Source organism: Typopeltis vanoorti, chromosome 22 (assembly GCF_054136105.1).
Source record: "Typopeltis vanoorti isolate ZY-2024b chromosome 22, IOZ_Tvanoo_1.0, whole genome shotgun sequence".
NCBI lineage: Eukaryota > Metazoa > Arthropoda > Arachnida > Uropygi > Thelyphonidae > Typopeltis > Typopeltis vanoorti.
The window spans coordinates 16,196,519-16,221,475 of record NC_143570.1 but is presented as its reverse complement, the minus strand read 5'-3'; the positions used below and the strand labels follow the sequence as shown (position 1 = coordinate 16,221,475).

The following is a 24,957-nucleotide window of genomic DNA, read 5'->3' as shown; positions in this document are numbered from 1 at the left end:
AGATTAAGTGCTGAGATCACTCGACATACCATTTTCCCCATTCTTGTATCCCTCATGGTAATTTCTAAAGGTTCGGTTGAAGCATCATTTATCCTTAACTACAGACTACTCACCTGCGAAGCGAATATAATTTTGTGAATTAAGTGAACGAATTTTTGTCTTTTTTTTTTTTTTTGATAACTTGGCTAACTTTTAGTGATTATAAAATAATACCATCAATTAATTTCATAAATTGTTTTGCTTTATCTTACACACCCTTTTTTCCGTTATCTGTAGAGGACAGTGTAGGGATAAGGTGTCATTGAGCTATTAAAGCTCTGATCATGGCAGGAGGATAACAGCAATAGCCGAGCCTCAGTCAGAACTTCATTGGCTACAGCATTGCCATATGTAAAGGTAAAGCCGTCTCTAAAAATTCGGACGATCCCTGAAGCCACTCAATCGTGGGCGAAAGATCGTCCATCTCAGCGTTGGCCTTCCACCCACACGCCACCACCAAGCAGAACCGCTCAAATTCCGAAGAAAAGCATTCACCGACAAAGCCCCTCAGCGGGCCGTGCCGGAGAACATTTCTCCCGTGACTCAAATTGCTCCCTTAAGGCAAAAACCTCAAGAGAGCGAACTCAAACTCTCGAATCTCAGTGCCCCAGGGGGGGTAACAGCAACAGACGAGCCTCAGTTAAAACTTCATTGGCTACAGCATTGCTATTTGTTACCATGGAAGTCCTAAAAATTACTAACTCCCATCCATTACCCTACCAGGATTTCATTCCCTCTTTTTCCTTCGTACTTAAAAATTGGCAATTGACAATTGACATTTATTCTTTAAGTGTGAAGCAAAATGCTTTTCATATTCCCCGCTATCTGTCGTGGTTACAGTGAGGGTAAAATTTACGAGCAGTTTGCTCGCCCTGAATGGGCATGGAGATTATGTATCGCTATGGGAGGCTAATATAGCTTTTGGTCTTCTATATTTGAATATGTCCGTTGGCTCGTATGCTGCAGCTTGTTGAACCAAATCGTTGGGATGTGTGGACGTCTTTAGAAAAAATTATGAAGCTAAGGATTGTAGATAAGAGAGAATATAGGGAATATTTGTGTCTCTGTGGAGTTGGCTGTTTCTAACATACCACGAGGCGTTCAAAATCATTCTCAAGCACTTGTTCTGCACTCGCTGTATCTTAATAGTGTTAGTATTAGAGGTGTGGCTCCAGGCCGGAGAGGCATAGGTGATTATAGGACGAATCGTCATCTGGTATAGCTGCAATTTGATTCTGTTGCTGAGTTTGCTATTTCTATTAATTAGTGGGTAGATCTGAGCTATGGCTTTAGATGCTTTTGCACATGCAGACTTGATATGTTGGTTGAAAGATAGCTTTTTGTCGAGAATCACACCCAGGTAATTTGTTTCTTTCTGCCAGGGAATTTTAGTATTGAATAGTAACATATCTCCTGCAGGAGACATTGGCCTTTTTGAGAAAAGAACCACTGAGCTTTTCAGGGGGGGTTGACTTCCAATCTCCACTTGGAGAACCAACCCTCCAGCTTTAGAAGATTTTCTTGAAGCTTTCTGGTAACGAAGTGGGGTCTGAGAGATCTGGTTAGTATTGCCGTATCGTCCGCATACAGTGCTAAAATGGAGGTCATCGGATTGTGCGGGATGTCTGACATGTATATAGAGAACAGCAATGGAGCCAGTAGAGATCCCTGCGGCACTCCAGCAAAGATATGGCGCTGGGACGATGTAGAACCATTAATTTTAACTTGCATTGATCTATTCTGAAGATATGAATGGATTAGATGAACCATTTTTAGTGAGATACCGGCTGAGATAAGTTTGTGCAGGAGTCCAAAATGCCAGATTTTTTCAAATGCTTTAGATAGGTCTAAGAATACAGCTCGTGTGCATTGGCGCCAGTTGTAGCTGGTGGTGATATATTCCAGAATTCTGTGGATTTGCTGGGTAGTACTATGGTGTTGTCGAAAACCAAACTGTTCTTTAGGGAGGATGTTTAGGTCATTTACTGAGGTTTCGAGTCGTGAGAGGATGACCTTCTCTGCAACCTTACCCAGATTGGAGATGAGACTGATTGGAAGATAATTCTGCGGTAAGTGTGGGTCTTTGCCTGGCTTATGTATAGGAATCACATCAGCCATTTTCCAGGTGGAAGGAAAATAGTGAAGTCTTAAGATTGCATTTATTATACTGGTCAGATGCACTATAGCTTTTCGAGGCAGCAGCTTGATCACCCTGTTTGAGATGCTGTCTGGTCCAGGAGCTTTATTGTTCTTAAGTTTTTTAATAATGTCATACAATTCAACAGGTGATGCGGGTGCAATATGATCAGCACTGGTATCCGGGAGGTTTAGTGCATGCCTAACCTGTCTGTGGATTTTGTACAGATGATTGAAATCAATGTTGTTATAAGAAGGTTTGCACTGATCCTCAAGATTTTTAAGTATGGCTTCTGCCTTATCTGCATCTGTGTGGACTAGGCCCTGGTTTGATATTATAGGGGGGAGGGATCTGTTTTTATTTTTGATGTTTCTCAGTAGGCCCCAGATAGAGTGATCAGTAGGTGAGATAGAGGCTAACTTTTTATCCCAAACTTCGTTTCTATGTGTTTTAAGTGCATCTCTTACTGCTCCATTCAATCTGTTAAGCACTGTCTTATCCTGAGGTGCGCGAGTGTTATGAAATCTCTTCCTAGCTCTTCTCTTCTCTCTGATCAGGTCCATAATGTCCTCAGGCAAACGATCAGGCTTGGGAACAGGTTTCTGGAAGGTTGCTACCATTAAAGCGGACTTAATCTGTTGGGTGAGGATAGTCACTGCAGATTCCACATCTTCTGGCGTGCATATGTGAGGGACGGTTCCTATTTGATCCCGAAGTGCTTTAGACAATCTCTCCCACGATATGCCTGAATGAGAAGGAGGAGACAGGCATTCTTGTTCTCCCAATTGCAGTAGAATTGGGTTGTGATCCGACGACAGCTCGTTTAGTGATGGAAGGCTGTACTGTAATTTAATGTCTTGCAGGATGGCTATATCCAGGATATCAGCAGTGCCAGATGTACTGAGATGAGTTGGTTCGGTAGGTCCAGCCACAACAGCATGGTTTAATCCTGTGTAGCTAGAAAGGATGCGACCATTTTTGTTAGTAAATTTACTGTTCCAAGCAGGATGCTTTGCATTGAGGTCTCCAGCAATGATGACTGGTCCTTTTACTCCAAGGATGGCATCCAGATCTGAGGTCAATAATGTCTTTAATGGAGGGTTGTATGCAGAAAAAATTTTGAGGTTTCCAATTGAGTTTGTGAGAACATTGATTCCTGTGATTTCAAGGTTGGTGGTTGTAGGGTTGGTTATTGAGTGATGATTGATATAGTTTTTGATAAGGGTGGCTGTACCTCCACCTCTATACCCAAGCCTGTCGTTTCTATAAATCTGATACCCTCTGATTTTCAGGGTGTCAGCAGGCCTCAGGTGAGTTTCATTAATTAGCAGTATATCTGGGTTGTATCTATTATTATATTCCTGGATTTCTAACAGTTTGTTTTTTATACCGTTGGCATTCCAACCAATAATCCTAAGAGAGTTTGGGACGATTTTTTTTCTATGCATCAGAGAGTGCAGATAATATGGATTGGGTTTGCTGTAGGAATATTTTTGTGACACTTAAGGATGGATTTGTGTTGCTGAAATCCTGCAGCATGTTTGCAAGAGAAGAGGTGATAACAGCTGATAGATTTGAGTGTGGATTATTCCGGTTCTGGGTTTGTACTATCTGTTTGGAACGGGCCACATCAGCATATGTTCTTACTTGATGTTGAAGATTCGTTTTCTTAAGGGGCTCAGTTAATGATGGGCGAGCACCTGTTGTCATGTTTTCACTCTTGGAGAACTGGGTAGCCTGAGCTTCAGGAACTCTCGCACTAGATGACGAGGTAGATTGATGACTTGAATCATTCCATCTGTTTTTGGGGTAATGTATACACCCTCTATAATTAGCAGGGTGAGGACCCCCACAATTAGCGCACTTAGCCGGGGTGGATTTTGGCTTGGCGCAGGTGTTTGTGGAGTGATTCTCGCCACATTTTAGGCATTTGAACTGAGCTTTGCATAGCTTCTGGGCATGGCCAAACTTTTGGCATCGGTGGCACTGCCCAGAAGATGATTTCTTTCTCAATGGTTCTGGGGTGATTTTGAGTCCACAGATTGATTTTAAATTATAAATGTCTTTGTAAATGTTATGAATTTCTACTAAAACTAATGGCATAGGTGTCTTATTTGATCTAAACATTCTAGTAACCTTTATGGGGGGTAGTTCCTGTAGGTTAAGGTCAGTAACTATTTCATCTGTGTCAATATCCTCGGAGACTCCACGTAAGATTACTTTCAGATTTTTTTCGGAGGCAAGTGAAAATGTATGATATTGGGTTCCTCTAGTGTCCAGTTCCTTTGTAAGATTTCTATAGTCAGCCACCGTGGTGGGCTGGATTCGTATTCCCTCGTCTGCATTTTTAGCAGACGTGTAATCTCTGAATTAGCCATGATGGTTCTGAGTGATGACCATCTCTGCTTTTCCCTTAGGATAATCGGTGGCACCTTTTCATTGGGGGAAACAGAGGGATCTGAAATGGGAACATCCTCGTCCATACCAACAACATTTGTTGACTCAGCAGCAAGAATTTTTCTCTTCTTACGTGCGTGGGTTTCTTCTTGATCAGAAGGATTAGAGGTAGAGACAACTAGATTGAGTTTTTCCTCCATTTGAGGGGAGTCTTCATTTTCCTCAACATCGACTTCAGGTGAGGAATACAAATTTAAGTAGCCGGGACAATCCCGTTCAAACTTTTTGAGGAGCTTTTTAATAAAACTGAGTGCTAGCTTTTTATCGAGTAACTCGATAATAGTGTCGGGGTCAATCATGCTAGCTTGAACTTTTTTTGGAGTTTATCAATGAGTTCAAGAGCTGGCTCTTTATCGAGCAAATCAGTGAATACGTCTAGGTCAGGTACGCTCATATCGGTTTAACTGCGTATGTGCGTTAATAAAATATCCCGCAGGTCTGAAGACCTGCCAGCAGAAATTTTTGTAAAATATCCCGCAGCCGCAAAGGACTGCCAGCAAAATCAAGCATAGGCGTGTCAACCAGCAATAAGATGTTAAAATACAACAACAATGGCGATACTAATGGCAGTAGGCCTAGCGTATCGCCTTTGTGAAGTCAGTTGACTTACGTGGATAAACCAGTATGGAAAATAAAATGCCTGTTTATGGCAGCAAGAAAATAACTGATATTACTAATGATTAAGCATAAATCTCTAAAAACTTACCAGTCAAACACTAACACGCGAGCCGCCATCTTCCCAGTACTTAAAAAATTGAACACATGGAAAGTTAAAAGTATTGTATGTTGTAAATGAACAGGTATCTAATGTTATATAAACTTATTATTTTAATTTAAAACGTTTTGCAAATATTATTCAAATATCTTATATTAGTATTTAGTTACAATTATATTATATATAAATGTTCTAAATCTATTTAATAAAAATATAAAAATTGACTCTAATGTAGTGAAATAGTTTTAAGGTTTATGTCATTGCTTTTCAGGGCAGCACACTGGAATAAGTAATCTATTTTTCTGGAATGATCAGGTTTAATGTTCTCGAAGATGGGTAGCTTTAAAATTTCAGATAGGAACCTTACGATAATTTAGCAGGCATGCTGAAAATACCCGATTTTGGTCAGTTTTATACGACAAAGTCCAGTAATGCAGGGATGCTATCTTAACACATTAGCAGCTTAAGTAATCTATGACTTTCAACCAGTAATCACACACGTATGAGAGATGTTTTGCATTTGACAATTTTACATATTCTCTCTCGGTTCGCCGACGATAATAAATCCAATCGTGCGCAATTTAATAATTAATAACCCGTTTTATGCTACAGTCGTCTTTAATCTGCGATATTTGCGAATGAAGCAATTAACAGAGATGAGCTAATGTTATTATGAGAATTCTAATTTAATGAGTGCAGCGATGATCACGCATCGTTTAAGATGTTAGATGGATGGATAACACTAAGTTATGTGGAAAAGGTCGCTGGTTAATTACACCAGGGACTAAATGGCAACACGATGTAAGCAGAAATTCGCAGGACAATATAAAAGCTGTTTCGATGTAATTTCATTATTCTGCAGGCGTGTTCCACTGTGCAAGTGGATTACACTAATTCCTTTACAACGCATAAAATAAAAATGCATTACGAAACCACAGTTTGGTTGTTTTGGAGTTTCTCCGACATTTGGAATAGCTACGTAAGTTGGAGAACCCTAACTTTGTATCTGCTAATAGCTACTCCATCTTTAGTGTCCTTTAGGACTACGTATAGTTTTTCCCACTACGATTCCAAGGACGGGTTCAATTTCATTGCTATTCTTGACTGATATTTTTATTTAGTCAAATTCTGGTTGTTATCCGTTCATTTCAGCAATTAAATATCTTTTGAAGAGTCTCTGTCCAGTACGTAGTCAAGCTCTTTGATTTCAAAAAAAATCTGGGAATACCATCTATGAATTTGGACAATTTTACAGACTTTTCAATTGAAGGTGGGTTAATTAGTATCATATGGAGTTGACAAAGTTTTACTCCAGAAAAATCGGGGTTTTCCTTTGTAAAACAGACGCAAGAAGATAAACAATTATTGGATAGCAGCCTATGGAGAGAGGATTAAACGTCCTGTTATTAGTCGGCTTATATAAATCGACTTTACTTGGTAGCAATAATCCATTAGGACTAATAAGGCAAGATGGAATAGGAACTTGTTTTGAGAGTGTCGCTGAAGACGTGTCACGATTGATTTACGAAGTGCACAGTTATATATCATTAGTCCAAATCCAAACTGTAAGTTCCTCTGTTTAACTGCTAATTATCCACATCGTAATAATGCTTGTTAGTCTTAAAACTCTTCCTGATAGAAAGCTCTTTTTATTTGACTTTTATAGGATTGTCTATCCCAACAACTGCGTCTATCAGTTCATCCCAACCCTCTCAGAAATGAACAAATACTTAGAATAAGGATGAATATCCATTTTTCCAATAGTCAAACCAATGCTTGTGTTAAAAATTATAAGTCTCTAAAAGTGCAATCTTTCTTGCGTGAGATAAAAACGAGATATTTTGGGAGCACTGAAGTTCACGAGGTTATCCTGATATCGCTGAAGAATGACAAGAAGAAATGATGTCAAGTTTGGTTTTGGAAGTTCATAAAGCTTAGAATAGTTGCGCACCATATAAAGATCACAAGGGTTACGGCATTTGGGATTTGTTTCTTTTATTTTTCTCTTCTTTTATGATCATCTACAAAAGGTGAACACCCCTGTAGGGCAGTCGATAGATAAATGAGCTCAGCTCGTAATCCAGAAATCACGCACCGCACGGTCCCTTGATTAGTGGCGGAGGAAGTGATCAGCGAAAAGCTTTCGTGAATTTTCCATAAAAGGAATTACTTATGCGGCGTGTAGTGTATTACATTGGGGGGGGGGGCATTGTTAGGGTAACGCCAGATAACTCATGACGTCATCGTTAAAAGGCTCAGTTTTAGAAGAACGAGAATCGTGCATTTGTGGTAGTTAGCTAGCACGCTGTCTTCAGTGGTCTCGATTTACACGATCCCCCACCAGAGTCATTGATTCCGTTACAGTTCATGAGGAATACTTCGGACACCCTAACCTCTCAATAACTCTGGGGGGGAGGGGAAGGAAGTATCGTGCAAATCGAGACCACCGAAGACAGCGTGCTAGCTAACTACCACAGATGCACGATTCTCGTTCTTCTAAAACTGAGCCTTTTAACGATGATGTCATGACTTATCTGGTATTACCCTAACAATACCCCCCCCCCCAATGTAATACACTACACGCCGCATAAGTAATTCCTTTTATGGAAAATTCACGAAAGCTTTTCGCTGATCACTTTTGCCTCCGCCACTAATCAAGGGACCGTGCGGTGCGTGATTTCTGGATTACGAGCTGAGCTCATTTTAAACGGACTGTCAAAGCAATTACTCTTGAACTCCGCTCACTAGTTCAAGAGTAATTGCTTTGACAGGTAACGGTAGGACCGACTGAATATATGTCTTCTGTAAGTACCTCGAAATAATTTAAACCAAACGTGACTATTAAGATGATTAGCAGTGTAAGGTGTTGATCGGTGAAAACAATCAATAAACCAGATGTCAAACAAGATGATTACATCTAATTGCAACTCTCTCTCTCTCTCTCTCTCGTTATACTATACGTGGTCAGATATTGGACTTTGAAGTCAACTGTGTAATTAATTCTATTTCTTTTTGCATCGACGTCCCTGTTTATCGTATGAAAGTAGGTTAATGAGAGTCTCTTATGCAGATCTTAGCAGACCGAAGGCATTCCCCATAAAACAAACATATAATTGATTTAATTACGAGTAAATTATTCATCTTTCGCTTGTTCTGGATACGAAGAAGAGGAGTATCTCTTAAACAAGTACGTGGAGGATCCTGCAAGTCAGGAATATCACTCCAGGTTGTCGTCTGGAGAATGGTCGTAGCATTCTATAGCAGTGGCCTCTTTCTCTCCTCTTCTTTCTGAGATTCATCAGAAAGAAGAGGAGAGAAAGAGGCCTCAATTTTTTTTATGTTCATCCCACACGTGAAAGGTCACAAGACCTATAACACAACAGCGCCATCTGTGGGCAAGGAGAATTGTACGAGGTAGATTGTTCCAAAGAATAGAGGAGAACTAAACGAAGAAAAAATGACGAGAAGTTAGTTCGGTGTGTTCGAAACCGGATAGTGGGTGTTGGCCAGTAGCTGTTCTTGTTCTTAGATGATTAGCAGAAATTAGAGAAATGGTAGTGGCCAGTTCAGCGGAACAATGCCCATGGGAGGGAAGGGTCGTCTATTAAGCGGTGTGCCCTCTTCTGAATATCATCAAGAGTTCTTAGAGAGATCTTGAGTACTGTACTATTAATGTGGGAACAATACTCCAAAGTTGAACGGATCCGAGACATACTGTTAGGAGTTTTTTGGCATTGAAATTTACTAATTTGTTTTCCTTCCATTTCAGGATATTGAGGAGGTCAGTGATCTTAAGGCATCTGACATTAAGGTGCTGCGAAGTTTGTCGGATGACGAAGGGGAATGAAGAGTACTGTCATCAGTGAAGCTGTGAATAGGATTTGAAGTCAGCGAGAGAGAGAGAGAGAGAGAGAGAAAGGTCATTGATGTAAAGGAAGAAAGAGCGTGGGTAAGAGCAGAGAACCCTGAGGCACTCCAGGCATTGATGGGATGGGGAAATCTCATGAGAGTAAGCCATCCACCATGATACAGAGTGTAGACAGGAGTGCAGACACGAGCAAATGCCTTTGAAATATCGAGAGCGATAACGCGAATTTCTCCAAATCTTCCCATGGCTGAGTCCAAAGGTAGTGAGCGCCTATGATAAAATACTGAGTCGAGAGCAATAGGGAGGCGATATTTATAGGGCTGACTTTTGTCTCCCTTTTCGGATACAGGCTGGATATGGACTTGCTTCCATGTGGTTGGGTAGATGCCAGTAGAATATGAAAGGCTATATACACGACACAGGATGGGCGTCAATACTGGAGCACAATTCCTGAGCAGGAACGAAAGAATACCATCTGGTATTTCCAAAGCAGTAGTTTTACTTTCACTCATCAAAGGTCCCAGAAAGAAAGAATAGAATAACAAAGCCTAACAAGAGTAATAAATGGAAGTTACATAGTACAACTCTGGCATCAGTGATTCCAAAACAGGTTAGGAAATATTCAATAAATATTTAATTATAAAAACAAATGGGTGATTTGATGCCAGTACTTTCCATATGGCTCGAACAATGGTAGGGAAAAGTGAATATTTGAAGATCGGCATGGCGATCCTCCTTGCGTGGGAGAGGGGGTTAGAATAAAGCCCTGCACACCTGATGTTTCCTGTGGTTCCAGAAGAAGTCGATAAATTGTCCGTAAAGCTATCCTGTGCATCTGTGATGTTTGTTAACTGTACGTAGTAACATGGCTACTATAATGGTTTTAATAACCGTTGCTTTTCCGCTGTATGACAGATAACGTGGCCTAATAGGAGACAAGTTTTAAACCGACAGGAACTAAGTGGTTTTTGTGTTGGCGCAGGGCTCGCAAGGAAGAGTGTCATTAACGTTGTCAAACTATATGAAAGATTGGCAGGGGTCGAATTTTCCAAAAAAAAAAAAATTTATTTTGATTTTTTATTTTTGTTAGAGCGAAAACCAGTAAGCACTCTAAACTGTCGCAGGTCGAAGAAAATGTAAATAAAATCGAAATATAGAAAGGTTCCAAAACATCACCAGCAAACACAACGGTGTTGCTCTGTTTGGAGCCTATGGGAAGCCTATGTTCCTATTCAGATAAGAACCCATAGGAACAGATAGATATTGTTGTTCTACTTTACATGCTGATTATTGCCCTTACGTAAGAAGCCATACTAACTTCCTCTTGGACACAGCGCAGGAATTTGTGCTTTACACTCTAAAACGGTTTTTCCAAGTCCACTGAAACTTGCGCGAGTGAGAGTTCTTTGCTCCTCACGCGACGAAGATCTCTTATCAGAAATAGATTCAGTCCCATCGACCTGCCCGTAACTTCGTAACACTTGAGTGCTGCTAAGCACATTTCCTATGCTCCATTTCAGACAGTTACAGACCACTTTTTGTGAACAGCTTGTAATCCGTATTGGTAAAAGAATTGGAGCCTCTAGCTACCTGCGCTATTCAGGTCTCTCTCGTTGTAAATAAAGATCGTGTACTCACTTACAAAGTCAGCTGGTAAGTGTCCGGTTAATAAAAACCTATTAAAAATCGAGAGTAGAAAAGGGTGTTATGAAATCCAGGCAGAACCGGTAAACTGAATAAAAGTTTCGAAAGGACTGCTTGACGTCTTTTTTAAAGGCTGCCAACGCCTCCCAGTCCCAGTGGATGCCTCCATTTGTAGAACAGCAACTGCAGATCCTCGTTGTACATTTTCGGGAAGTTTCCAAGGTCCTTTGTTTGTATCAACGATCACGGGTAGTTCATGGTTACCAGAACCATTTTACGGTCTGCTGCTGAACTGCCAACCGCTATACACCTTGGTGTAAGTTATTAGAAATATAAACACAATCGAGACTCCACCTCGCGACCATTTGGTATCTTCTCTGCCTTGGTTATACTTCCTCCAGGTGTCAATGAGATCGACGTTGTCCCCAGCAGTGTTGCAGTTCTTTAGAGCCAGTGATAACAGAATTGTTGTTATCGCCCACCTTGCCATATCGCGTGTCCGCCATGCAGTTCGAGCCCATCCCCCTCCTGCAACGATATATTTTTGATTAGGGACATAGACAGTGAAGAAGCGAACAGTCCTTCCCCCGGCTTCTAGTATATAGAGATCCTGCAACATCTTTATGTACATTGAAAAACTCGCCTAGAATAGGCTGACGAACAAGGATTTTCACCTCTCCTTCCTCTCACCTCCCTCGAGCAGGATTCTCCAAAACACCAGAAGTTTGTAAAGGTAAGTTTCTGATAGAATTTTCAATGTCCAGAACTAATAAAAATACGTCTTCTGCAGGAATAGTACTTGAACCTGATGAAGTAAAAATAGTCTGCAAACAGCTCGCGGTGCGGTTTGGTTTTTGCAAGGGATGAAAGTCTGACCGTTTCACCTCCTCTTATTGTTGTTAGTAGAGATGGCAGTTTGGATATGCCCGTGCTATCAGAAATAACCAATGGGAAGATTGGGAGTTGTGAGTTAACAACCCCAGCAAGCCTCTCCTCTGCCGCTATTCGATACGGGCAGGTGTTGGTCTTGTGGTGTTGTTGCTGGAATTTTCTGCAAGGGCTATTGCAATGTTCTAAAGCGTGTCCGTATTCGTTGCAAATTGGACATTTTGCTCTTCTACACCCCGCTCTCCAATCATCATAGGACCCACACCAAAAGCACTGCCTCCTGACACCCGGATAGCACAGGCAATAACAATTAAAATAGACAGGTTTCCTTTAGAATACGTTGAGAACAGCGACGATGTCATTCATAAGATCTCGAAAACTATTATCTGAAATCTTTGCCCGCCCCTAAGGGTGTGAAGCCATAAATATAAATCGATTCCGCTGCCTTGATTATAGCTTGGCATACAACTTTTTTTTGCTATATTAGGATGTATTTCATAACCTAGCCTTTTTATCCTAGGCACGAAGTAATAACTAATTTAAAACTGTTATAGGAGGGGAAAAAAAAGAAAAGTAAATTGGTTATATAAATAAACATATAATTACAGGCTTTCTATTTCAAATAACACCGTTTGATACAAACTTCAGATTATTAATACTTGGTACTGAAACAATCTAAAATAACCTATACCTATATTATTACATTATTAATTTTAACTTAAAGTAAACTAATATGGTGTCTTTTATATTAATAAGTTTACTTATAAAATATTTTTAAAAATATAAAACTATCGAAATAATTTTGAAGCATATTATGGATGCATGAAAATTTCATAATCATATCTTTTTAAATTGATTCTTTACTATCTCAATAGTTATCAAATAAAGAAGACAAAGAACTACGGTATAATCAACATTGATTTATTTGAGGATCTTCTTCCATATACACACATAGGTACAACTATGGAGTTAACAGCGTTTGCGCACAATTTAAAATAAAACCAAGCTTCACCAGAACTTATTAATCACCTGAATCGATGTTCAGAACAGCTCTACATGACATCAGCATCAAACAACCATTTTAATATAATTTATCTAAGTGCGAATTCTATTTTTCGCTTCAGTCCAAAAAGTGTTTCCATGGTAAACCCGCTTCTTATTGTTCAATGATTGTCACGAGCAAGTGCTTCATAATACGTAAAGTGAACTGCCGATTTCCATTAGTCCACAGGTTTCCATAGTGATTGTCACTGATTGATAAAGATGAGCACTTGACTTATATCATGATTTAAAAATGTAGGATTTTTAAATGTTACAATGATTAGTCTACAGTTTGGTTGATTTTGATGTTCTCTACCTCCCCTCAAAGTTTGTACGTGGAATTTTGAACCACCTATATACTAATGTCGAAGAAACCCGGATGTGAAGATGTGATCATGTTTCTATGGTAACACAAGGTTCTGTCAAACTTTTAAAAATGTTCTTTTTTATTTGGTTGGAGCTATTAAAAGTTTGGTAATTGCAAATAAATTAGTAATTATGTTTTTATACTATACGATGATGAATCAGCCATGTCCTTTCAATCTAAATATCGTTTTAGAGGCGGGATTTTTAATTAAAAACAAGTGCATATCACTGCATAAAAGTATGAGGTTCGTACTTAAACCTCAATCAACAAAAATACATTATAGAATGGTTTGTAGATATTGTCAAATAATATATTGCAGGTTTTAGACCGTCTATCAGCTAAATTTTTTGGTCCGTATTAGTGAGTGACTCAAGAATTGCTCAAAATCATCCATGGTAGTCAATGGAAACGATGGATTTAATATATTTTTGCAATATCAGCAGTCTTCTGGACCAAATAAAGTACTTGGACATTAGTGCAATGGAGCGACTTCGTGTTTCTACTAAAATTTATTAACGTGGACTTATTTGTGTATCTTGTCCTTCGGGGTATCTGCAGCGACATGACCGAAATAAAAATGTCATCTAGTTCATCTGACGTACCATCTCATCACGTGCTATTTTATTAGTACTAAATATGGCCTCAAGGTATGTAAACCAAACAGTCTTCATGTTCGCTTCCTGATATCCCAGAAGAATAAACAAATGGACCTCTTGTCGTGTTGAATACCTGCCTCCTACTGTTCCCCCTACGGCATCTTAATACGTTCCCATATTTCTTAGGTGAGCGATTGCTGTTATTCTTTCCCGAGACGTTGCAGACCTAATCTCTCATCGATATCGGGCATCGGAAATTAGATAGAGAATCTTCTCAGTCGGATTTACCGCCAGACATCCATCATTTCGACGATGACAGAAAGTCTTCGGTTTATCCTTCTCTCCCATCCACGCAAGCTATTATTTAAATTTCATCCGCATCACTGACAGACCAGAAAAGTCAATAGCACAGAAAAAAAGTTCATCTTTTGGAAAGGGATGATGATATTTGCATACGTTTTAACCCTGAGTTATATCTCGCTGACAGAGCGACGTATTGACACATGAGAGTGAATACGTACGCCAAACAAATTGTATTTTTCATCAAACTACACTGCGATGATACGGAATTAATCCCTAACAAGTAGGTCTTAATATTCAATGGATAAGAAGATGAAAGTTCTTGTTTGTGTTGACAGGCCCATACAGAAAATCTGTCTTGGGTTTTGACAGAAGTTTCCGATACTCGATGGAGGGGCAAATTTTCTTTCGGAATTCTTTTGAAGTCATCGAGGCGAGTTGCTACCATACAAGAATATGTGTTGTAGTTCTGACAGGCAGTCAAACATATCAAAGAAAACCTGTAAATATTACTGTTACGGTGTATGGTTCGGATAATATGTATGAGATGCTGCGTCCATCCCTGCCTTGCTATTGCGAGTGTGTATTTCGAAAGAGAAGTGGCAGGCTTGAATCGGGATATTTGTTGTAGTACGAAATACAGCCAATATCGTGTCTGATCAAGGTCTCTTGCAAATATGATTAATCAGTTAAGAAATAATGTCTCATTTATTGACGCTCATAATCATGCTTGTCAAGGATTTAGGTCTATACTGGCCTTAGAAATCACCGTTCAATCTTTTAAGAGGACGACCTGGTTTTCTTTTTCCTAATGGTTTGTGAAGGATAATATAAACTGAGTGCTATTTTTGGTTTTAAAGTCAATATTTTGCTATTGTGTTAAATGATATCCAATAGGTCTAACAGTTATCATCCTCCTCATCTTCCGAAGAAGAGGAGGATGAAGACTGGGTCTCTCCTATTAAATAAAATATTCTACTCCCCTTTATCCTTATTCATTATTCCATCAGTTTGTGAATTTACACTCTAAGCCTCAAAGAAATTTTTCTAGGAGCAAATTTGCAATGTATAGGGATAATAAATGGCATGCTAATTTTTCCTCCTGTTATAATGCCTATTATGAATCCAACTATGTTTTTATTAGTTGTGTTTTAACATTTTAATTAATGTAATTCTCTTATATTCGAAATCCGATCATACCTACAAGTACTGTAGGTGTGATCATTCGCAATCTTCTGAAAACTAAAACTCTTAGAAACAACATATCTTAGCAAAGTTAAAACTCTTTTTTATCGACATTCAGTGCTAGGAACACAAACTTGAGAGAGAGAGAGAGAGAAGAAGGAAGTAGGATATCTGTAATGAATCCAACGTGTGATCGATAGGAGTTTGTCGCTCACTTGAGCAGAGTGGAAAAAACATCCCTTGGAGACAATTTATTTCTATCGAACTGATCTGTATGGAGACCTCCAAGAAACGTACTACTCACCTGGCCTGATTAATGGCTAACAAGAGAATCTTAAGTGGCTCACAGACAGGAAACTTTGAAGTAAACAGTATCCTTGTAGAATATCAATACATAATTCAATAGAGACAGCGCTCGAGGTACAAACTAAAAGATAGAAGCACACTATTTCTAATGATACACGAGGGACTTGCGTTAAAAGGAAAAACTGAGTTTTGCAAAAGATGCGCGCAACTATCTGCACAGATTGATCTGGATTATAGCTGTCACTCCTGGAAGTTACAACTTCAAGAATTTTTTAAGAAAATACCAGTTTTGAAGATAATAATGTAAACGTCCAGACGAATCAATAGAGATGAATGTTATTGTATTTCTTGCTTACATAAAGTGAATTTTCATTAAAATTGCGTTGGCAATGATTTTCTGGTCTGGATAAACAAATCTATTGTGAAACTGTACCTTCTACTGTCTACTTTGAAGCAGCCAATGAAGGATTGTTTGCCACTGCAAAATAACCTGCCACGTGAATGTTTATTTTGGACGAAATGAATCAAACATGAAAAAATAAACACAAAAAAGGTATCGGGTAATGAAAGTCAAGGTCTTCTTTACTGATGGTTTTATTATGGAAAGGTCTGTCGCAATGCAACCAGAAGTGTTTAGCATTCCAATAAGCGTTATCCTTTTAAAGTTTTTATTACTGAATAAATACTGCTTTATGGTATTTCGTTTCACTAAGTTTATCGACAATCTCATCTCTCTCTCTCTCGTATTGGAAAGTTTCCATCCAATATTGGAATTTCGGATGCCTTTAGAAAATGTAAGAAGTATCGCGTTTGTAACAGATGGAGTCTATGATGTAACATGAGGACTTGGGAGAAACAGTCACTTATTGGTTGAATGGTCATTGAAATATAAAAAGAAAATATTGATGATAAAAACCCTACGATACTGTTATGCCAAGACTGACTATTGATTATTTTTCATTAAAGTGAATTCTCAGTTATCCACTATCGGATGCGATATGTGACATTAAATTAGCTACAAAAAATTTTACTGACATTAACTGCGGTATTTAATAAGAAATATAGAATTAAGACTATTGCATGCGTAGAATACTGGCTTACCTGGGAGACTCGAGGCTATAATCAGATGTTGAGTGATTAGAATTTCTAGAAACTCCAGAACTTGAGTACCCAATATGACAGCGGACGTCCTTGGCTGTTGTAAAAGCACTCCTGTTGTTTCTCTCTGGTCGGAAGAGGATGATGTATAGTTTTGGGAAGAAGAGGAGTATAAGGGCTACAATGGCACTGAAGCTGATACAGAGGCACATGGTGATTACTTTTGAGTTGCTACCGAAGTAGATGGGTACAAAGGCCATCCAAATCACAAGGGTTGTGTACATGGTGAAACCAATAAATTTGGCTTCGTTGAAGTTCTCGGGCACGTTTCGTGTCTTTACAGCGTACAGAGTACACATAGCAATAAGGAAGAAGTCAAATCCAAGAGGTGCAATAATCCCTAAAGGGGTGGTGTTACATCGTAACCTCACCTTGTACAGTGTTGGGTACCAATACTCGGAGTCTGCTGGTTCGAACACCAACATGGCTGCGATGATGCCTGTCTCTATGGAGATGAGCAACCACGTGATTATCACCTGCGCTGTGGCACTCATAAAACGAGGTTTCTTGGTGATTATCTTCTTTTTGCTTCCCGCCAGGATACGGGCGATACGATTGGTCTTCGTAAGGAGAGAAGCGTACATCATTGCGAAGCTGAATCCTGGCAGGACTCGAGACAGAAAGCAGGTCATGCGAGTTGGCTGAGCAAGAAGAGCAAATGTGGTGCCGTGGCACAAGTACATCCCTACCATGATCACGTATGAGAGTTCTCGCGTCGAAGCCTTCACTACCGGAGTGTCATTGTGTTGAATGAACACCACCATCGAGAAGATGGTGGCGATGAAACCCATGCATGCTATCGTCATAGCAACTATGGCAGTGTGGTCGTTCCACTGGATGTATTCCACTGGAATCTGGTCGCATCCTGGAAAGAAAAGAAGAATTAAGATTTCACTTTATAAAATGGAACAGTAATTCAATTAGTATTTCCGGTCTATTTTAGGCAAACTTCCGGTTTCATTCGGCAATTTATAATCATCGATGTACAAGAACTAAAAACGAACACATTATTAAAATATAGAATTAAAAAGCGTCAGTTTGAGTAATTAGATCTTAAAATGGAGGATATTATGGATGCAGCCATATTTTATAGCCAAGTGTAAAAGGAAACTTAAAAAAGTTTCGAAAATTCAACAGAGAGCTTATGAGACTATACCTTCGCTAATGCAGTTACAGTGTGCACTATTTAACAAACACAATTATGCTGAATAGTCTACTGTTAATTTTTAAAACTTTCTTATGTGTCTTTTTATATTTGGCTATAAAATATGACTGGATCTATAATATCCTCTATTTTAGAATGAAATATTTCTTGTTAATTTTTCTTGTTTTTCAATTTCTGAGATAAAAGTGACTCATATACAGAGTAAACCGAAATAGGAGGAAACAAACAATAGTGAATAGGATAAGATGAAATATATTAATATATCTTAATACGCTTGAACATAAATAAAATGTACGACATTGCACTGCTAGAAGAGAAATGGATTTCCTGTTTTAGCAGGGAGAAGATAAATGCACGCACTTGCTGGGTGAAAGGAAGTGGATGCTTTCTAGCTGTTTCGTATGGTAAAAGAACTGAGTTGGAAATTTCCTGCGTTGTCTGTCAGAACTTCCTGTACAGATGCCCACGGTTTAACAAAAAGTAAAACAGGTAGAGCTACATATAAAACCTTTACGCTGTATCAGAACAGCATCAAGATTGAAATTGTGATAGTCTAATAAGAAGTGATAGTATAGTGAGAAATAATATTACAAAACTTTTATAAAATTATATATTTAATATAAAATAAAAAATAAAATTTTATAAAAAAATAACAGTTAATCAAAATATATAATTATTTTTAAAATAATTTAAATATGAATGAGTTATCATAATACACCTTATGTTTATTAATATAATTTTTCTTTGATACCACAGCGAATAATAAATAGTTTTTAGAAAAAGAAGGAACGAGTCCTTTTTAGGACTTCCCGGGTAACAATTAGCAATGCTGAACCGAGGAAGTAAACTGAGGTTCGGCTGTTGCTGTTATCCTGGGTGTGAGTTTTTGAGTTCGCTCCCTTAGGGTTTTTGCCTTAAGGGAGCACCTTGAGTCTCCGGGGAAGATGTTCTCCGGCAGGGCCCGCTGAGGGGTTCTTGTCGGTGAATTATTTTCCTCGGAATTTGAGCGGTTCTGCTCAGGAGTCGGGGAGCCCATCGGGGTGCTAGGATGGGGCGACCGACACTGAGTGGAACCAACGCTGAGCGGTTCTGCTTAAACGGGGAGCCCGTCGGGGTGCTTGGACGGGGCGGCCGTCAATGAGTGGAACCAACGCTGAGACATGGACGGTCTTTCGCCCACTATGGAGTGGCCTAGAGATCGTCCGATTTTTTGAGATTTTACCCTTTACTTACTAATCAGGGTAACAATTAGCAATGCTGAACCAAGGAAGTAAACTGAGGTTCGGCTGTTGCTGTTATCCTGGGTGATGAGTTTTTGAGTTTGCTCCCTTAGGGTTTTTGCCTTAAGGGAGCACCTTGAGTCTCCGGGGAAGATGTTCTCCGGCACGGCCCGCTGAGGGGTTCTTGTCGGTGAATTATTTTCCTCGGAATTTGAGCGGTTCTGCTCAGGAGTCGGGGAGCCCGTTGGGGTGCTTGAACGGGGCGGCCGACACTGAGTGGAACCAACGCTGAGCGGTTCTGCTTAAACGGGGAGCCCGTCGGGGTGCTTGGACGGGGCGGCCGTCACTAAGTGGAACCAACGCTGAGACATGGACGGTCTTTCGCCCACTATGGAGTGGCCTAGAGATCGTCCGATTTTTTGAGATTTTACCCTTTACTTACTAATCAGGGTAACAATTAGCAATGCTGAACCGAGGAAGAAAACTGAGGTTCGGCTGTTGCTGTTATCCTGGGTGTGAGTTTTTGAGTTCGCTCCCTTGGGGTTTTTGCCTTAAGGGAGCACCTTGAGTCTCCGGGGAAGGTGTTCTCCGGCAGGGCCCGCTGAGGGGTTCTTGTCGGTGAATTATTTTCCTCGGAATTTGAGTGGTTCTGCTCAGGAGTCGGGGAGCCCGTTGGGGTGCTTGAACGGGGCGGCCGACACTGAGTGGAACCAACGCTGAGCGGTTCTGCTTAAACGGGGAGCCCGTCGGGGTGCTTGGACGGGGCGGCCGTCAATGAGTGGAACCAACGCTGAGACATGGACGGTCTTTCGCCCACTATGGAGTGGCCTAGAGATCGTCCGATTTTTTGAGATTTTACCCTTTACTTACTAATCAGGGTAACAATTAGCAATGCTGAACCGAGGAAGTAAACTGAGGTTCGGCTGTTGCTGTTATCATTGGTGTGAGTTTTTGAGTTTGCTCCCTTGGGGTTTTTGCCTTAAGGGAGCACCTTGAGTCTCCGGGGAAGGTGTTCTCCGGCAGGGCCCGCTGAGGGGTTCTTGTCGGTGAATTATTTTCCTCGGAATTTGAGCGGTTCTGCTCAGGAGTCGGGGAGCCCGTTGGGGTGCTTGAACGGGGCGGCCGACACTGAGTGGAACCAACGCTGAGCGGTTCTGCTTAAACGGGGAGCCCGTCGGGGTGCTTGGACGGGGCGGCCGTCAATGAGTGGAACCAACGCTGAGACATGGACGGTCTTTCGCCCACTATGGAGTGGCCTAGAGATCGTCCGATTTTTTGAGATTTTACCCTTTACTTACTAATCAGGGTAACAATTAGCAATGCTGAACCGAGGAAGTAAACTGAGGTTCGGCTGTTGCTGTTATCCTTGGTGTGAGTTTTTGAGTTTGCTCCCTTGGGGTTTTTGCCTTAAGGGAGCACCTTGAGTCTCCGGGGAAGGTGTTCTCCGGCAGGGCCCGCTGAGGGGTTCTTGTCGGTGAATTATTTTCCTCGGAATTTGAGCGGTTCTGCTCAGGAGTCGGGGAGCCCGTTGGGGTGCTTGAACGGGGCGGCCGACACTGAGTGGAACCAACGCTGAGCGGTTCTGCTTAAACGGGGAGCCCGTCGGGGTGCTTGGACGGGGCGGCCGTCAATGAGTGGAACCAACGCTGAGACATGGACGGTCTTTCGCCCACTATGGAGTGGCCTAGAGATCGTCCGATTTTTTGAGATTTTACCCTTTACTTACTAACCAGGGTAACAATTAGCAATGCTGAACCGAGGAAGTAAACTGAGGTTCGGCTGTTGCTGTTATCCTGGGTGTGAGTTTTTGAGTTCGCTCCCTTAGGGTTTTTGCCTTAAGGGAGCACCTTGAGTCTCCGGGGAAGGTGTTCTCCGGCAGGGCCCGCTGAGGGGTTCTTGTCGGTGAATTATTTTCCTCGGAATTTGAGCGGTTCTGCTCAGGAGTCGGGGAGCCCATCGGGGTGCTAGGATGGGGCGGCCGACACTGAGTGGAAAAAACGCTGAGCGGTTCTGCTTAAACGGGGAGCCCGTCGGGGTGCTTGGACGGGGCGGCCGTCAATGAGTGGAACCAACGCTGAGACATGGACGGTCTTTCGCCCACTATGGAGTGGCCTAGAGATCGTCCGATTTTTTGAGATTTTACCCTTTACTTACTAATCAGGGTAACAAATGGCAATGCTGTAGCCAATGAAGTTTTAACTGAGGCTCGGCTATTGCCGTTACCCAGCCATGACTGGAGCTTTTTAGCTCAATAACACTCCATCCACACAGATTTACTTCATTCAGATGACGGGATAAAGAGTCAAGGACTCAGTCCATCGCCCAGTTCTTTTAAGAACTTTAAGAAATAGTTTTTATTACATTACACATGCGCGAAAATTATTTCAAGATGGATATGTAATGTTATTTATTATATATTAGAAACATAACAAATATATTCTGATTAATGGTATGACTACATATTCCATGACTTGTGTATATGTATATTTGCAAAATCTTGTGAAATAAGGCAATGAAAAGAGATGCTGATAAGGAAATTGTGATCAGCGTAGTGCTAATATCATGCCTGTCTGACGGTAGTGATTACGCTGGTAGTCGATGCTGCGTAAGTTCATGTTGGTTCAGGTGCAGAAGAAGAGAAGCCAGCTAACTTATTTAAGTTTCTGGATAGCGAAAGGTATATTTGATCTAACTATACAGCTGTGACCACTCAGCACATTGAAAAAAAAAAAACCGAAACATTAAAGGAGTAATCCGAGACAATGAATGACTATTATTTCATCGTTAAAAGATTGATGCATGAGATTGTTTGCTAAAGAAACTCACCTGTTAGATTAGCATTTGGCCACCATCCTAAAGGGCAATCTTTACAAGTATATTCGTCCAAAAGATACTGATTTTCTTTGCAAGCTACGCATGCCCAGCAGCACTTCACACTCTCTGATTGGATGCTCTGTAACAAATAGGCAGTAATTGCAGATCAACACTTGAATTATTAGTTCTATTTTTAAAAAAATGAATGCCACGAATAACCGTAAGATAGTTAAGTAGATACAACTTATTATTTTTCTCATTAAAAGAAAATATAAATAAACAAGTTTTTCATTCTTCTGTTACTGAATTTATTTATCTGTTTCCACACTTATTTGGCTAACTTCTAAACTTTAAATGTTGTGTGAATATTTTTTCATCTATTCACAGAAATTTGTACACCCAATGGGACGTGTGTGGAAAGACGAAAAGCTGGATTTATGGCCACAAACATCCATCGGTAGTTTATTACATCTTTCTCAAGTATTCGCTGAGTTACATGATGAAAGAAAAAAAGATTGGACCGATTCCCCCCATCAAACTCTTCTCATTCATAAACAGCCCTAACTGATGGAACTAGAAATCCACGACATTCTGTTTTCGACAAGCTTTGGATGACAGGCAGAACCGTTTCCATGACAACTATTGATATGAGAGCCCTCATTTCCTACAGGCCCAACTACTACCTTTAGCCAATCTTGAAGCATCTCCAGCAGAATGCTGAAGAAAATTGAGCGTTTCTTTAGGGGGGGGGGGTTAAACAACTTTTTTTTAAACATGTAGAATTCCCATGAGCCTTGATCTGTGCCATCCCCATATAGAAAGATGCCTTACATGCCGCTGAGGTAAAGAAGCGGTTCGCAAAACAAAAAATATTTTCCCCATCTGTACTCAAATAATGCAATTCTGACGGTGCACTGCGTTTATCTATTGAGTGAACAGGCACCGAAAACCTATTGCATTACTCGGGCAACCATGAAAGTCCAAATCGGTTAGTTCTGCCCTTGTGTGTCTGCTGCATTTTTATACTGCATTGTTTTAAGTTTATCAAATAATATAAAATTTGCTCAAATAACATAAAATATAGCTTTCTTGAATAATGTATAAAAAATTTAAATTGCACTCTATTTAATTTATAATATTTAAAATTTAATAGTCACACCTTTAAATATTTTTTATATTAGGATAATATATTTAATTAAAAATTGTGTATTCGAAGGGTCTTTAGTGGGTATGAGACATTTATTTTTATTTTTAGCCAACATACATACATGCATATGTTGTAGCGATACATTGTTGTAGATGTAGATATAGATATACATGTTGTAGAGGTATATTGTTGTAGATATAGATATATGTTGTAGAGATACACTGTTGTAGATATTCTAGATATAGATATACATATATGTTGTAGATACAACATATACAACATATGTTGTAGAGATATTGTAGATATAGATATACATATGTTGTAGCGATACATTGTTGTAGAGATACACTGTTGTAGATATATGTTGTAGAGATACATTGCTGTAGATATAGATATACATATGTTGTAGAGATACATTGTTGTAGAGATACATTGTTGTAAATATATGTTGTAGAGATACATTGTTGTAGATATATGTTGTAGATATACATTGTTGTAGAGATACATTGTTGTAAATATATGTTGTAGAGATACATTGTTGTAGATATATGTTGTAGATATACATTGTTGTAGAGATACACTGTTGTAGATATACATTGTTGTAGAGATACACTGTTGTAGATATATGTTGTAGAGATACATTGTTGTAGAGATACATTGTTGTAGAGATACATTGTTGTAAATATATGTTGTAGAGATACATTGTTGTAGATATATGTTGTAGATATACATTGTTGTAGAGATACACTGTTGTAGATATATGTTGTAGAGATACATTATTGTAGAGTACTATTATACATATGTTGTAGCGATACATTGTTGTTGATATTGTAGATATAGATATACATATGTTGTAGAGATACATTGTTGTAGAGATACATTGTTGTAAATATATGTTGTAGAGATACATTGTTGTAGATATATGTTGTAGATATACATTGTTGTAGAGATACACTGTTGTAGATATATGTTGTAGAGATACATTATTGTAGAGTACTATTATACATATGTTGTAGCGATACATTGTTGTTGATATTGTAGATATAGATATACATATGTTGTAGAGATACATTGTTGTAGAGATACATTGTTGTAGATATATGTTGTAGATATATGTTGTAGATATACATTGTTGTAGAGATACACTGTTGTAGATATATGTTGTAGAGATACATTGCTGTAGATATAGATATACATATGTTGTAGAGATACATTGTTGTAGATATATGTTGTAGAGATACATTATTGTAGAGTACTATTATACATATGTTGTAGCGATACATTGTTGTTGATATTGTAGATATAGATATACATATGTTGTAGAGATACATTGTTGTAGAGATACATTGTTGTAAATATATGTTGTAGAGATACATTGTTGTAGATATATGTTGTAGAGATACATTGTTGTAGAGAACTATTATTATACATTGTTGTAGAGATATATATGTTGTAGAGATACATTGTTGTAGAGAACTATTATTATTACAGCACGGAGTAGTTATAATTAGTAGCATTTAAACGTCCCATTGTTCTCTAAGTTTTATGCGCTATGATTGTATTTTTGACATAACTCTAGTTTTGATTGTATATTTTTGACATATAACTCTGTAGTTTCAACAAATGTTTTGAATTCAAATTCAATTTTGAAATTGCATAAGTTAGATCTCTCTTTTTTTTAAATTTTTATTCTCGCTTCATGCAAAATGCAATAATTTATCTATCCCATTAACATAGAACAATGATATATTGTTATGTAACGCGATTTGGGAAAAATCCGAAATAATCTTTTTCAAATTATTGATATTTTACAGTTAATTGTTTTTTTATTTATACAGGAGAATTAAGATAATATTACTATAATATGTATTTCCGAATCAATGCGTCCAGTATAATTTCTGATATAATTT

General features: G+C 39.2%; 1 protein-coding gene across 2 annotated transcripts in view; it reads right to left on the bottom strand.

The window, feature by feature from the left end:
• LOC150094184 (metabotropic glutamate receptor 5-like) overlaps window positions 1-24,957 on the bottom strand; it is a 178,501-nt gene that overhangs the window by 11,061 nt on the left and 142,483 nt on the right. For both annotated transcript variants that reach the window (XM_090412018.1, XM_090412019.1), the window contains exons 7-8: window positions 21,913-22,039; window positions 16,645-17,566 (exon numbers count right to left, since the gene is read on the bottom strand). In XM_090412018.1, coding sequence (XP_090268144.1) covers window positions 16,645-17,566; window positions 21,913-22,039 — 1,049 coding nt within the window. The remainder of the gene's footprint in view (window positions 1-16,644; window positions 17,567-21,912; window positions 22,040-24,957) is intronic.